The 12,007-nt window shown below is 65.8% G+C and overlaps 1 protein-coding gene across 1 annotated transcript in view; it reads right to left on the bottom strand.

Moving 5' to 3' along the window:
* Window positions 1–10,810: 10,810 nt before the first annotated feature.
* LRP1 (LDL receptor related protein 1) overlaps window positions 10,811–12,007 on the bottom strand; it is a 181,843-nt gene continuing 180,646 nt past the window's right edge. Inside the window, 3 exon segments of the mRNA XM_077838260.1 lie at window positions 10,811–10,951; window positions 11,178–11,322; window positions 11,696–11,786. Coding sequence (XP_077694386.1) covers window positions 10,811–10,951; window positions 11,178–11,322; window positions 11,696–11,786 — 377 coding nt within the window.

Genomic DNA, 12,007 nt, shown 5'->3' with positions numbered 1-12,007 from the left:
GCAGGACTCTGGGGGAGCCTCCTCTCCCCAGGGCAAGAAGCTCACCCGGCTTCCACCTTCCTGGGTCTGAACTCGGAGCATCCAGCCTCCTCTGCCCCTCCCTGCGCTTTCCACAGCGAGTCCGCCCAGGTGGGGTCCTGGGGGGTCAGACGGTCCTGCCCCCCAACTCCACAGTCAGACGGGACTCTCAGCCAGCCAGTAAAACAGAAGGGTGATTATACGACAGGAACATGGTCTAAAACGGAGCTTGTAGGTACAAAGACCAGGACCCCTCAGTCAGGTCCATCTTGGGGGGCAGGGAGGCCAGAGCCCCATCTGGGCCTCCCCCCATTTCCCCAGCCAGCTCCAAACTGAAACTCTCCAGCCCCTTCTCCGGCCTTTGTCCCTTTCCAGGGCCAGGAGGCCACCTGATCTCTTTGTTCTCCAACCCCTTCAGTTGGCACCTTGCAGAGGAGGGGCCCAGGCCATCAGTCCCCAGGAGACAGGGTGTCGGCCATCCTCTGTGCAGATGCCATCACACTGGTCCCCTAGGATGCCGCCACAATCACACCCCGTTAGCCCCCCACCTAGATACTTAAGAACTGCCTAGGGGAAACTGAGGCACACAGTATTCAGAGAGAACATTAAGAACATTCCCACTTCGTCACCCCACCCACCCCACACCTCCATTCATTACAATGGGAGAGCGGTTGGCAGCCAGACCATGGCCAGACAGGTGGGATGTTCAGCTGCTCCCGTCCTTGGACCCAGGACTCTCCAGCCATGCTCTGCCCCTGTCCGCAGGCACCGGGCCTGCCCTGCTGTCCTCCCTTCCATTGGGCTGGTGATGGGGGAAAGGTTCTCCCACTTTTATTGAAGGGGAAACTGAGGCACAAAGGGGTGATGCGATTTGCTCACCGTCACACACTGTTAGGGGGAGTAGAACCCAGGAGTCCTGATTCCAGCCTCCTCTGCTCTGGCCACTAGACCTTCTCCCAGATCTGGGGAGAGAACCCAGGAGTCCTGGCTCCCAGGTTCCCCCTCCCACTAGACCCCACTCACTCCCCGGGCCGCACCACCAGCATGCAGCTGCATCCGCTCAGTGTCTAGTCCCACCAGGGCAGGGCTGTCCCCAAACACGGGTCTGCTCCAAGAGGGTGGGGGGCAGCCTAGCCAGGGAGGGGGCTTCTGCACAGCCTGGTGCAGGGCCCAGAGGAGCTGGCAGACAGCTCTTGGGGCATCTGTGCAGTCTCAGCTCTACGTCCCCCCAAGTCCCACGTGGCCAGTGCTTCAGAGCCAGCCCCACTGCTGAGAGCAAGGCAGCCCGGGGGGAGGAGGAGTGTAGTCTAGTGGTTGGAACCGGGGGGAGGGGGGCAGTATGGGGAGCCAGGACACCTGGGTTCCATTCCCCATTCTCCCTCCAACTCACCTGGAGACAGCTCACTCCCTGTCCTGTCCAACTTACAGAGGAGCAAAAGCCAATTGCTGGGGCTGGCCCCAGGGCCCCTGCCTGTGAGATGTTGGGGGGCCCTGCCAGGGGGTTGGGGCTGGCTAGTGTAGAGGGCAGGAGACTGATGGGGGATGGGGGAGGGACCCAGCCCCCCACGCTGATGCTACCTATGGACGAACCCCTGGGAATTTCCTGCTCACACCTGGCTGGGCCAGGGCCATGGAGGGGCACCCCTGCACCCGGGGGGTGGGGCCCTGGCTGTGCATCACCCACCTTCCCGGCAGCAGCCCTGGGGGCGGCCAGGGCCCCTTTCCGGGAGCCTGCTTGTAAATGGGGCCAGGGCATGGGGGGCAGGGCACCTTGGAGCCCCCACCCTCAACCCGTTAGCCGCTGGGTGGGGACCCCGGCTCTGCGCAGAGGACAGCTCCCACCATGCACCTGGGCAGCAGCGCACGGCTGCCCATAGCGGGCCGGGGGGGTCATAGATGTCACGGACCCACAGATCATGCCCACTCTTGGCCCCACCTCTCTGAGCCTTAGCACACCTGTTTCTCGCCGTGGGCCCCCTCAGGGAGTCCCCTCGCTCTGGACCCCCAGGGCCTCCACCCCCCGAAGGGGATGATGCTCCCCGTTCTCTAGTCCGGAGCAACTCTCAGCCGGCGTAAAACAGGAAGGTTTATTGAGCGTTGAACCCAGCACAGGAAACTCTCCGGGACTCAGGTCTGGCCTCCTCCAGCACAGCACATCCCAGTCTCCCCTGCATCCAGGGGGGCTCTGCCTGCTCCCTCCCTCCAGCCCAGAGCCCCCCTGCTTCCCAGCTGGGCATCTGATGTCACCGGCCCCAAGCCGGCCTCTGTCCATTGTCTTCTCTCCAGGTAAACAGGGTCGTAAACAGGGCCACCTGGGCCCCCTCTCCTCTCTCCACAGCCCATTGTCCTCCCTCTGGCCAGACCCGGCTGGGACTCCTGAGCTGGGCCTCCAAGTCACCGGGTCACCAGTCTCCACGCCAGTGGTTGGGGTCCCATGGTTCCTCGCTGGTCCTCTGTAACCACAAACTCCCTCTCCAATCCCCTCGTTAAACCTGTAGCACCTAGGGAAACTGAGTCCCACCCCCTCTGCATGCAAACCGTAGGAAAACCAAGAAAATCCCCCACAGGAAACAAGGAAAAACAAGAAACTCCCCCACTATGAGTGTCACAATAGACTCAGAGAAGATCAGGGTTGGAAGGGACCTCAGGAGCTATCGAGTCCAGCCCCCTGCTCAAAGCAGGACCAACCCCAACTAAATCATCCCAGCCAGGGCTTTGTCAAGCCGGGCCTTAAACACCTCTAAGGAAGGAGATTCCACCACCTCCCTAGGGAACCCGTTCCAGTGCTTCACCCCCCTCCTCGTGAAAAAGTGTTTCCTAATATCCAACCTAACCCTCCCCCACTGCAACTTGAGACCATTGCTCCTCGTTCTGTCATCTGCCACCAGTGAGAACAGCTGAGCTCCAGCCTCTTTGGACCCCCCTTCAGGTAGGTGACGGCTGCTATCAAATCCCCCCTCACTCTTCTCTGCAGACTAAATAACCCCAGTTCCCTCAGCCTCTCCTGGTAAGCCATGTGCTCCAGCCCCCTGATCATTTCCGTTGCCCTCCGCTGGGCTCTCTCCAATCTGTCCACATCCCTTCTGCAGTGGGGGGCCCAAAACTGGACGCAATACTCCAGGTGGGGCCTCCCCAGTGCCGAATAGAGGGGAACGATCACGCCCCTCGATCTGCTGGCCATGCTCCTGCTAATGCAGCCTCACGTCTCTGCCTCGTGAGACCAGCCGGGCCTCGGCCGATCCCTCCCCCCAGGTGCTGCCCCAGGGGGCGGCTGGGCCCACGGCCTGCTGGGTGCTGGGCATGGGGCGGCTTGGACGGAGGCCGGGGGGAGGCTGCACGAAGGCCGCCGGGGTCTCTGGCGCAGCACCAGGTGGGCGGGGGCACCTCAAGGAGGCTGCTGAGAGCTGAGTCTGATCCCCCCCATCCCGGCACCGCTCTGTGTGCCTGCTGCAGCCCCCCCCATGCCCCTCCAGCCTCCTTTGCTGCCACAACTGCCGGGGGAGGAACACGCCTGATCCCGGCTGTCCTGGGGGGCTCAGAACAGGGCGGGTGGGGGGAGTGACACGAAGGGGCTGGCAGCGGGCAGGGGAAATAGGCTGATACAGGATGTTGTCGGGGGGGGGGGCGGGGGAGGGAGCTGGGACGTAGCTGGGGAGGGGAGGTGGCCTGGGGGGTTGGGGGGGGCTTGGAGCTGAGTCAGTTTAGCCCATCTGAGCAATGGGGGGCATGGGGACAAAAGTACAAATATTGGGGGGGGGTCTGGGGTTTGGGGCTGTGGGGGCTAAAGGGAAACTCCCCAATGATCAGATCTGGGGGGCTGAGGAATCCCCATTCACTCCCCCAGGTCCTCCTGGGGGCACAGGGTGAGGGCAGGGGAGGGCCTGGGCATGCCGGAGGGTGCATACCCTGCTCTCTCCCTGTGCCCCCCCCCAAGTTTCCCTGGGCCGTTGGGGGATGCCTGGGAAGCGCTGGGCATGGAAGTGGGGAGGTGTGGTACTAGGGCCTGGATGCACCTTCCTGCAAGATCTGCCCATCCCCACCCCTCTGGCTTCCCTGAGCCCATCAGCAACAGATCACAGAGCTACCGGGACCAGCCCGCCCAGCCCCGGCCAGCGAGCCCGGCCCCAACTCCACCTGGAATGGACCCACCCGCCCCAGTAAGAGACAAGCCCTGGCCCAACGGGCTCACAGGCTGAATGGACGAGGAGTGGGAGGGGAAACTGAGGAACAGAGCGGCGTTGTGACTTGCCCAAGGTCAGGAATAGAATCCAGGCGTCCTGGCGCCCCTTCTGATGCCGAACCCACTAGACCTCGCTGCCTCCGGCCTGCTCTGTCTTGCACAGGCAGACTGTGGCTCAAGTTTCTGCTCCTTTCCGGTCTGGCTCAGCCATGTGGCCAACGCGCCCGACTGGCTGGAATATCGGCAGAGCCACAGGGCGAAAAGGGCTCGAGAAACGAGTAAAAGAAGAAAACCCTGGAAAAGGAAGAAGAGAAAAAGAGAGACACCCCCCCCCTCGAAGATTTCAGACCCGATAAGTGAACAAAGCGCCAGGATGAAAAGAGATCTGAGGCTGGAGCCTCTTGCGGGCCATTATGGGGCCTTTAATGGTCTGTTTGTTTCTTTTCAAAGACAACAGCAAAGTCTTCAGCTGAGAATTGACGAGCCAGGGCGGGGGCTCAGCCAGCGCCCCCCAAGCGGGGAGGGGAAGGTTTAACGCAGCTAGTCTCTGGTAGAAGGGTCAGGGCTGAGGAGTCTCTAGCAAGGCTGGGCTAGAACTCCTGGGTTCTCTCCCAGCCCTGGGAGGGGAGTGGGGTCAAGTGAGTAGAGCTGGGGGGGAGGGGGCTGGGAGCCAGGACTCCTGGGTTCTCTCCCAGCCCTGGGAGGGGAGTGGGGTCTAGTAGGTAGAGCAGGGTCAGCAGGATGCCTGGGTTCTGTTCCGGGCTCCACAGTTTCCCTGCTGGCTGGCAGGGCTCCGGCATGTCCCGGGTGGAGCCCGTGGGCCCAGGATGCCACTTAGCACTCGCTTCCTGAGCCTGTGTGACCTGGGGCCAGGGGTGCCGTGGCCCCAGAACACCAGGGCTCTGTTCCTGCCCCTGCCAGCGAGCTGCTGGGCGCCCGCCCGCCCGCTGTGCTCAGAGCTCCTTGGGTCAGGGGCTGTGTCTGTGCAGGGCCCCGCGGAGCCCCCTGCCAACGGCTCGTCCCTCTGGACGGCGCGTGTGGGGAACAGACTGACCTTCCCCCACTCTCGTGAAAGGTGCCCAAGCAAGTGACGATCCCAGAGTCTCCATTAGCTCAGCCGCAGGCTCCCCATCCAACCCAGGGCTGAGTGAGGAGCTGGGTCCCCATTTGTGGGGAGCTGGGTCCCCATGGACCATTCAGCTCCCAGGCTGTGGAAAGGAAACTGCATTACGGCCGGATCTAGGCCACTACAGACGTGCCTCTGCCATGCACCGTTCTGGGGGTGCCCCTCACTCCCGACTCACAGCCCCCTGCTACCCCAGCCCCACCGGTGCCCCCCACTCCCGACCCGCAGCCCCCTGCTACCCCAGCCCCGCCGGTGCCCCTCACTCCCGACCCGCAGCCCCCTGCTACCCCAGCCCCGCCGGTACCCCCCACTCCCGACCCGCAGCCCCCTGCTACCCCAGCCCCGCCGGTACCCCCCACTCCCGACCCGCAGCCCCCTGCTACCCCAGCCCCGCCGGTACCCCCCACTCCCGACCCGCAGCCCCCTGCTACCCCAGCCCCGCCGGTACCCCCCCACTCCCGACCCGCAGCCCGCTGCTACCCCAGCCCCGCCGGTGCCCCTCACTCCCGACCCGCAGCCCCCTGCTACCCCAGCCCCGCCGGTGCCCCCCACTCCCGACCCGCAGCCCCCTGCTACCCCAGCCCCGCCGGTGCCCCCCACTCCCGACCCGCAGCCCCCTGCTACCCCAGCCCCGCCGGTACCCCCCCACTCCCGACCCGCAGCCCCCTGCTACCCCAGCCCCGCCGGTGCCCCTCACTCCCGACCCGCAGCCCGCTGCTACCCCAGCCCCGCCGGTGCCCCTCACTCCCGACCCGCAGCCCCCTGCTACCCCAGCCCCGCCGGTGCCCCTCACTCCCGACCCGCAGCCCCCTGCTACCCCAGCCCCGCCGGTGCCCCCCACTCCCGACCCGCAGCCCCCTGCTACCCCAGCCCCGCCGGTGCCCCCCACTCCCGACCCGCAGCCCCCTGCTACCCCAGCCCCGCCGGTGCCCCCCACTCCCGACCCGCAGCCCCCTGCTACCCCAGCCCCGCCGGTGCCCCCCACTCCCGACCCGCAGCCCCCTGCTACCCCAGCCCCGCCGGTGCCCCTCACTCCCGACCCGCAGCCCCCTGCTACCCCAGCCCCGCCGGTGCCCCCCACTCCCGACCCGCAGCCCCCTGCTACCCCAGCCCCGCCGGTGCCCCCCACTCCCGACCCGCAGCCCCCTGCTACCCCAGCCCCGCCGGTGCCCCTCACTCCCGACCCGCAGCCCCCTGCTACCCCAGCCCCGCCGGTGCCCCGCACTCCCGACCCGCAGCCCCCTGCTACCCCAGCCCCGCCGGTGCCCCTCACTCCCGACCCGCAGCCCCCTGCTACCCCAGCCCCGCCGGTGCCCCCCACTCCCGACCCGCAGCCCCCTGCTATCCCAGCCCCGCCGGTGCCCCCCAGCTGGATGAGACTGGGCGGGGGGAGGTGCTGTGTGTGTGTGTTCCCTAAAGGAACACCCAGTTAAACCCAGCTTCCCCCCCCCCCCACACACCCCAGTCTCCCTATCCCCTTCCCAGCCCAGCTCTGCTGAGTTCCTGAGAGCGTTGGCGCCATCTGGTGGCCGATGTGGGGGATCCCCACCGTGGAGCTGGGATCCCATCCAGCCCCCAGCAGGCCCATGTGTGGGGAGGGACAGGATGGGGGGCACAGTAGCATCTGTGGGAGAGGAGCTGGGGTCAGCAGGGCCTGGCCCAGACGCTCAGCACTAAGGGGGTGTGTGAGCTGCTGCTGCTCAGTCCCCAGCAAAGGCAACTGGGGTCCAGGGCTATAGGGAAGGGGGAGGCAGGAGCAATGTGGGGCTGGAAGGGACCTGGCTAGTCCAGCCCCTGCCTCAGCGCCCAGTAACCCCAGAGCAGGCCTGGCCGGGGGTTTGTCTGGCCTGTTTGCACAAAGCTCCAGTGAGGGAGACGCTGACGTCTTCCTCGTCCCAGCAGGGCCAGCGCTGGCTGCCTTGGGGTGCAGGGACAGCCCCCCCACCTGCAGGTGCACGGCATCCGACAGCTCCGAGCCAAAGTGCTGCGGCTCGCTGGGGTGCCGGGGGCTGCCTGAGCTCTGGGGCCGTGTTCGTGTGACCAAGTGGGAATTTTTCATATTTTGTATGATGCCTGTGTGTGCCTCAGTTTCCCCTACGTGGTGCATGGTTAACTAGGTGGGGGGCGGGGAAGGGTGTTCGCTCTTTGCAGAGACCCAGGGCTCTGTGTGACTGTTGCCTGGCCCAGCCAATGGCCCAGCCAGTCGGTACCTAGCAACACGCCCTGTGGCTGGCCGTCCCGCTGTGTGGGAAGCCAGCAGGTCTGACCAGCCGGAGAACAACAGGCCAGGTGGCCAGGTGGGCCTGGGACAGAGGAGGGGGACTTGGGGGGGCGCTGGAAGCAGGACACACTCTGGACTGGGGCTCAAGGGGGGGTCAGAGCAAGCTGTGGCTCTGAAGTGACCCTGAGGGTCCAGGCTGTGACTTTCTGCTCTCTGACACCCAAGGACGTCCTAGGCCACGTTCCAGCCCCTCCGGCTGCCCGGGCGCTGGCTGGGTCACTCCGAATCAGCAAGTCTCCCCTGGGTGCCCAGTCCAGCTGGACTCGCTGCAGGGAGCTCCCAGCGAGACCCAGGGGGCTGGCGGCTCCGAGGTTCACTCCCAGGAGATGGGGAGGCTGAGGGGTTCCCCCCAACGAGCCAGTGGGACCCTAAGGGGGCTGATACGCTGCAGGGTCCCCCCCAGAGCCGGGCGCACACACCATGTCTGTGGATCCATTCCAGTTGGGTTCGCGGCTGTCTCCCCACGCTGGGGCTCGCCCGGTGCTTGGGCGGCCAACAGACCTTATTACACGGGACGTCCCTGCTTTTCTCAGCTCTGTACAACAAGCTTGCAAGTTGCTGGGGGCGGCCAAAAGCAGCAAGAACCCCCCACCCCACCTGGTTCTCCAGGGCCGCCGGGGGGCACACGCTGGCTGGTAGCCAGGAGAGGGGCTGCGAGGAGCCAGCGGGCGGGAAGACACCAGCTTGGGACAGACACGCTTGGACCTGCACGCGAGCACACGCCCGGTGCACACGCGCACACTCAGCAGCCTGGTGCGCCCGGGGGTGTGTCAGACCCACAGAACCCTGCCTGAGCGTCCTCTCAGCTGGGTCCAGGCGTCAGCAGAACAGCGGGGGCGGGTGTGTGGTTTGTGCGTGTTCAGCGGGGCAGGTCTGATGGACCGAGGGAAGGGAAGGGAGGTGGGTCCGGGATGTGCCCCCAGGTGTGGGGGTCACCTGTTTGGGGAGCAGGCAGCTGGCCTGGGTGTGGTGCTGTGGGGCAGAGTTAAGGTGATATTCCAGCAACAGGGCAAGGGGGTTGACACTTACCCGGCTCCTCAGTGCTAACCCGTCTGGCTCAGGGGCCCGGCCCGGGCTCTGCGGGGAGCCGGCCGGAGCCATGGGGAAAGGGGGAGACAATGGGGGGCTGCTGCCCCCTTGTGGCAGTACCAAGTAGCAGCAGATTTGCACCGAGCTAGGACCCCTGCTCGCCTGCCTCCCCCGCAATGCTTTCTGCTCCCCCCTCCACATGCCCAATTGCCCCCTGGGGAAGGCAGGGCAAGCCCTGTTCCTCCAACACCCCGTGTCCCTCTTGCCCTGGGTCAGCCCAGTGCCTGGCACGACCGGGCTCTGATCTGACGGGCTGGGGGCTGTCTCGTGCCCTAGGTCGGCATCACCCGGCTCCAGCGCGCTGGGGTGGGGGCCGTCACCCTGTGCCTGCAGCAGCCGGGGCAACGTCGCCCCAGTCCCAGGTGAGCCGCTGGCGCAGTAGCCCCCCAGCCCCCTCCAAGCAGCAGGAGCCGGGCCGCAGTTTTTAAAAATTTTATTTATAACAATCTCTGTGTTTAGTTGTAAAGTAATCCAGCAAAAGTTATGAAAAGGCGCCCCCCCGCCAAAGGCCGGAGGGGCCCCGCCCCCCGCAGGTGCTATCCCGCCCCTACTAGAAAAGCTAGGCCATTCGATTCGGTTTTCAAAAAAATGCCGGTGGGAGAAACGAGGGGAGATGAAGCTGGCCCCGTGGGGCAGGCCGGCGGCAGCCCTAGGCGAGCCCGGTGCCCGGCCCCCCCTTCGGCCGCAGGAGCATGCTCTAAACATGGCGCCAGGCGCAAAGGGAAGGAGCCCCCCCCCAGGGGCCCCAGCTCCAGCCGTGGGGCGCCCCCCCACCCGGGAATCAGTGCCCGGGCCGGGGGAGGGGAGGAAAAGGGGATCCCATCCAGAGAGTGCTCTGGGGCAGGTGATTGGTGGGGTGGGAGCGGGACGAGGGTAAGGAAGGTGATTGGTGGGATGGGAGCAGGGGCGGGAAGGAAGGTGATTGGTGGGGTGGGAGTGGGTCAAGGGAAGGAAGGTGATTGGTGGGGTGGGAGCGGGACAAGGGAAGGAAGGTGATTGGTGGGATGGGAGCAGGGGCGGGAAGGAAGGTGATTGGTGGGGTGGGGTGGGAGTGGGTCAAGGGAAGGAAGGTGATTGGTGGGGTGGGAGCAGGGGCGGGAAGGAAGGTGATTGGTGGGGTGGGAGCGGGTCAAGGGAAGGAAGGTGATTGGTGGGATGGGAGCAGGGGCGGGAAGGAAGGTGATTGGTGGGGTGGGAGTGGGTCAAGGGAAGGAAGGTGATTGGTGGGATGGGAGCAGGGGCGGGAAGGAAGGTGATTGGTGGGGTGGGAGTGGGTCAAGGGAAGGAAGGTGATTGGTGGGATGGGAGCAGGGGCGGGAAGGAAGGTGATTGGTGGGGTGGGAGCGGGACAAGGGAAGGAAGGTGATTGGTGGGGTGGGAGCAGGGGCGGGAAGGAAGGTGATTGGTGAGGTGGGAGCGAGGAAATAGATTGGTGGGACAGGATTGCAATGGTGAATGGGGATGGGAGGGGCGGGGCTGAGGACGAGGGGGAGGAGCTCTCATCACTTTCTCCCATGCACCATCTGGCTCCTCCCCCTGCAGGTGCTGGGGGGGGGAGGCTGCATGTAGGGGGGGGATCGAGTCACGGTGTTGGCCCCAGACTGATTTGTTCGTCGCTTTGGGGGGGCTGGACGTGGCGCCCCGGGGGGGGAACCCACCGGAACCCAACCGAGGAGCCGGCAGCTCCGGGGGGGGGTGCGTGTGTGTGTGATTGCAGGGTTAATGTTGCCCCGCAGCCCCCCCCAGCCAAGGGGGGATCCCCGCAACAGCCTTGGACCCAGCCCTATGGAGCCAAGCCGGCTATTCCCCTCCACTTGAACCCCTGGCTGTTCCTGCTCCGACACCCCCCTGGCTTCACCCCTCGCTGTGCCCGCTCCGAGATGCCGGCTCGTCCCGCAGGGGGAGCCTGGCCCGGCCCGGGGAATAGACAGCTAATAATACTGCTCACATATAAAAGTAATAATCCTTCATTTGTACATTTATACAGTGTCTGTCTCCCCCCACCCCCCCAGCTTGTCTCTTTATTGGCTTTTCCAAACCGGCGGCACTGCAGCCCCCTCCCCCCGTCTCTGCCCCCTGTGCTAGGGGGTTGCCCAACCCCCCCCGTCCCTGCCCCCTATGCCAGCGGGTCAGCCAGGTCGTCGTCCGCGCCCCGCGACAGCAGCTCCCGCTTCTCGTCCGTGCTGGCCAGCGAGTTCCGGCTGTTGTGGGCTCCCATGTAGAGGGTGGCGTAGACGGGGTTGGTAAAGTTGGTGGGCTGGGGGAGAGAGCGAGGGGTGAGGAAAGGTAAGGAGGGGGGGGACAGAAGGTCCCCATGGGGGGGAGCCTTCCACTGTCCACCCCATCTCCTCTGCAGTCCCTGCCCCGTCCCCCTTCCCCACCCCAGAGTTGAGAGCCTCCCCCTCCGCAGCCCCTGCCGGCTCGGGCCACTGGCACCCCTCCTGCAGGGTCCCCGTGGGGCCGGCTCCCACCCCCACCCTCACCTTGTCTGGGTCCAGGGTGAAGTCGGCATCCAGCAGCTCCCCCACGTCGTCCTCCGGCTCCCCCTCGTACATCTTGTAGGTGGGGTTCCCGATCTCCACGTTCATGGCGCCGTTCGTCATCCGCTGGTGCTGGAAGCCCTTGGCGCTGGGGAGCAGGGGGCAAGCACAGGGTCAGCGCTGGGCCGCAGAGGCAGGTGCCTGTCAGAGCGGGGGGCAGTGTGTGGGGCAAAGTGCTTGGGGAGCCCCATGCTGCAGGGAGTGAGCCATCCATATCACAGGGGCAGGGCCCCACAGCCAGGTGACCCTATGACTAGGATCTCAGCCCCGGGGCCCTGGGCCAGGTCCCCCCAACCCACCCCCTGTCCCGATAACTCCTCCAAATCACCCCCTGCCCCGATAACTCCTCCCCCGGCCCAGGGCCAGGTCCCCCAAAACCGCCCCATCCTGGTAACACCTCCCCCAGCCCAGTACCAGGCCCCACCCCCGGCCCAGTAAGATCCTGCCCCCCCACGACTCACCCTTTAACCCGCCGCTTGTACCAGAAGACCGCCAGGGCCAGCAGCACGATGAGCAGCAGCAAAATGATGGGGATGACGATGGAGGCCGTTCCTGGGGCGGCAGAGACAGGCGGCGCATCAGGGCCCAGCTGGGGAGCCCCTAACCCCCCCAGGCCCGGCTCATGGGGTGGGCTCTCCACTGTCTGCGGCGATCTGGGCCTGGCGCCGAGGTGCCCGGGGGGGGGGGGGGGGGGGCTCAGCCCCTCGCCAGCTGAAAGGGGACTGAGAGATTTCTATGGGGGAGCAGTGGGATGAGCTGGCTCTGTGGGTGCA

This window comes from Eretmochelys imbricata, chromosome 20 (assembly GCF_965152235.1).
Source record: "Eretmochelys imbricata isolate rEreImb1 chromosome 20, rEreImb1.hap1, whole genome shotgun sequence".
Taxonomy (NCBI): Eukaryota; Metazoa; Chordata; order Testudines; family Cheloniidae; genus Eretmochelys; species Eretmochelys imbricata.
This window is presented reverse-complemented; position numbering and strand designations above follow the sequence as displayed.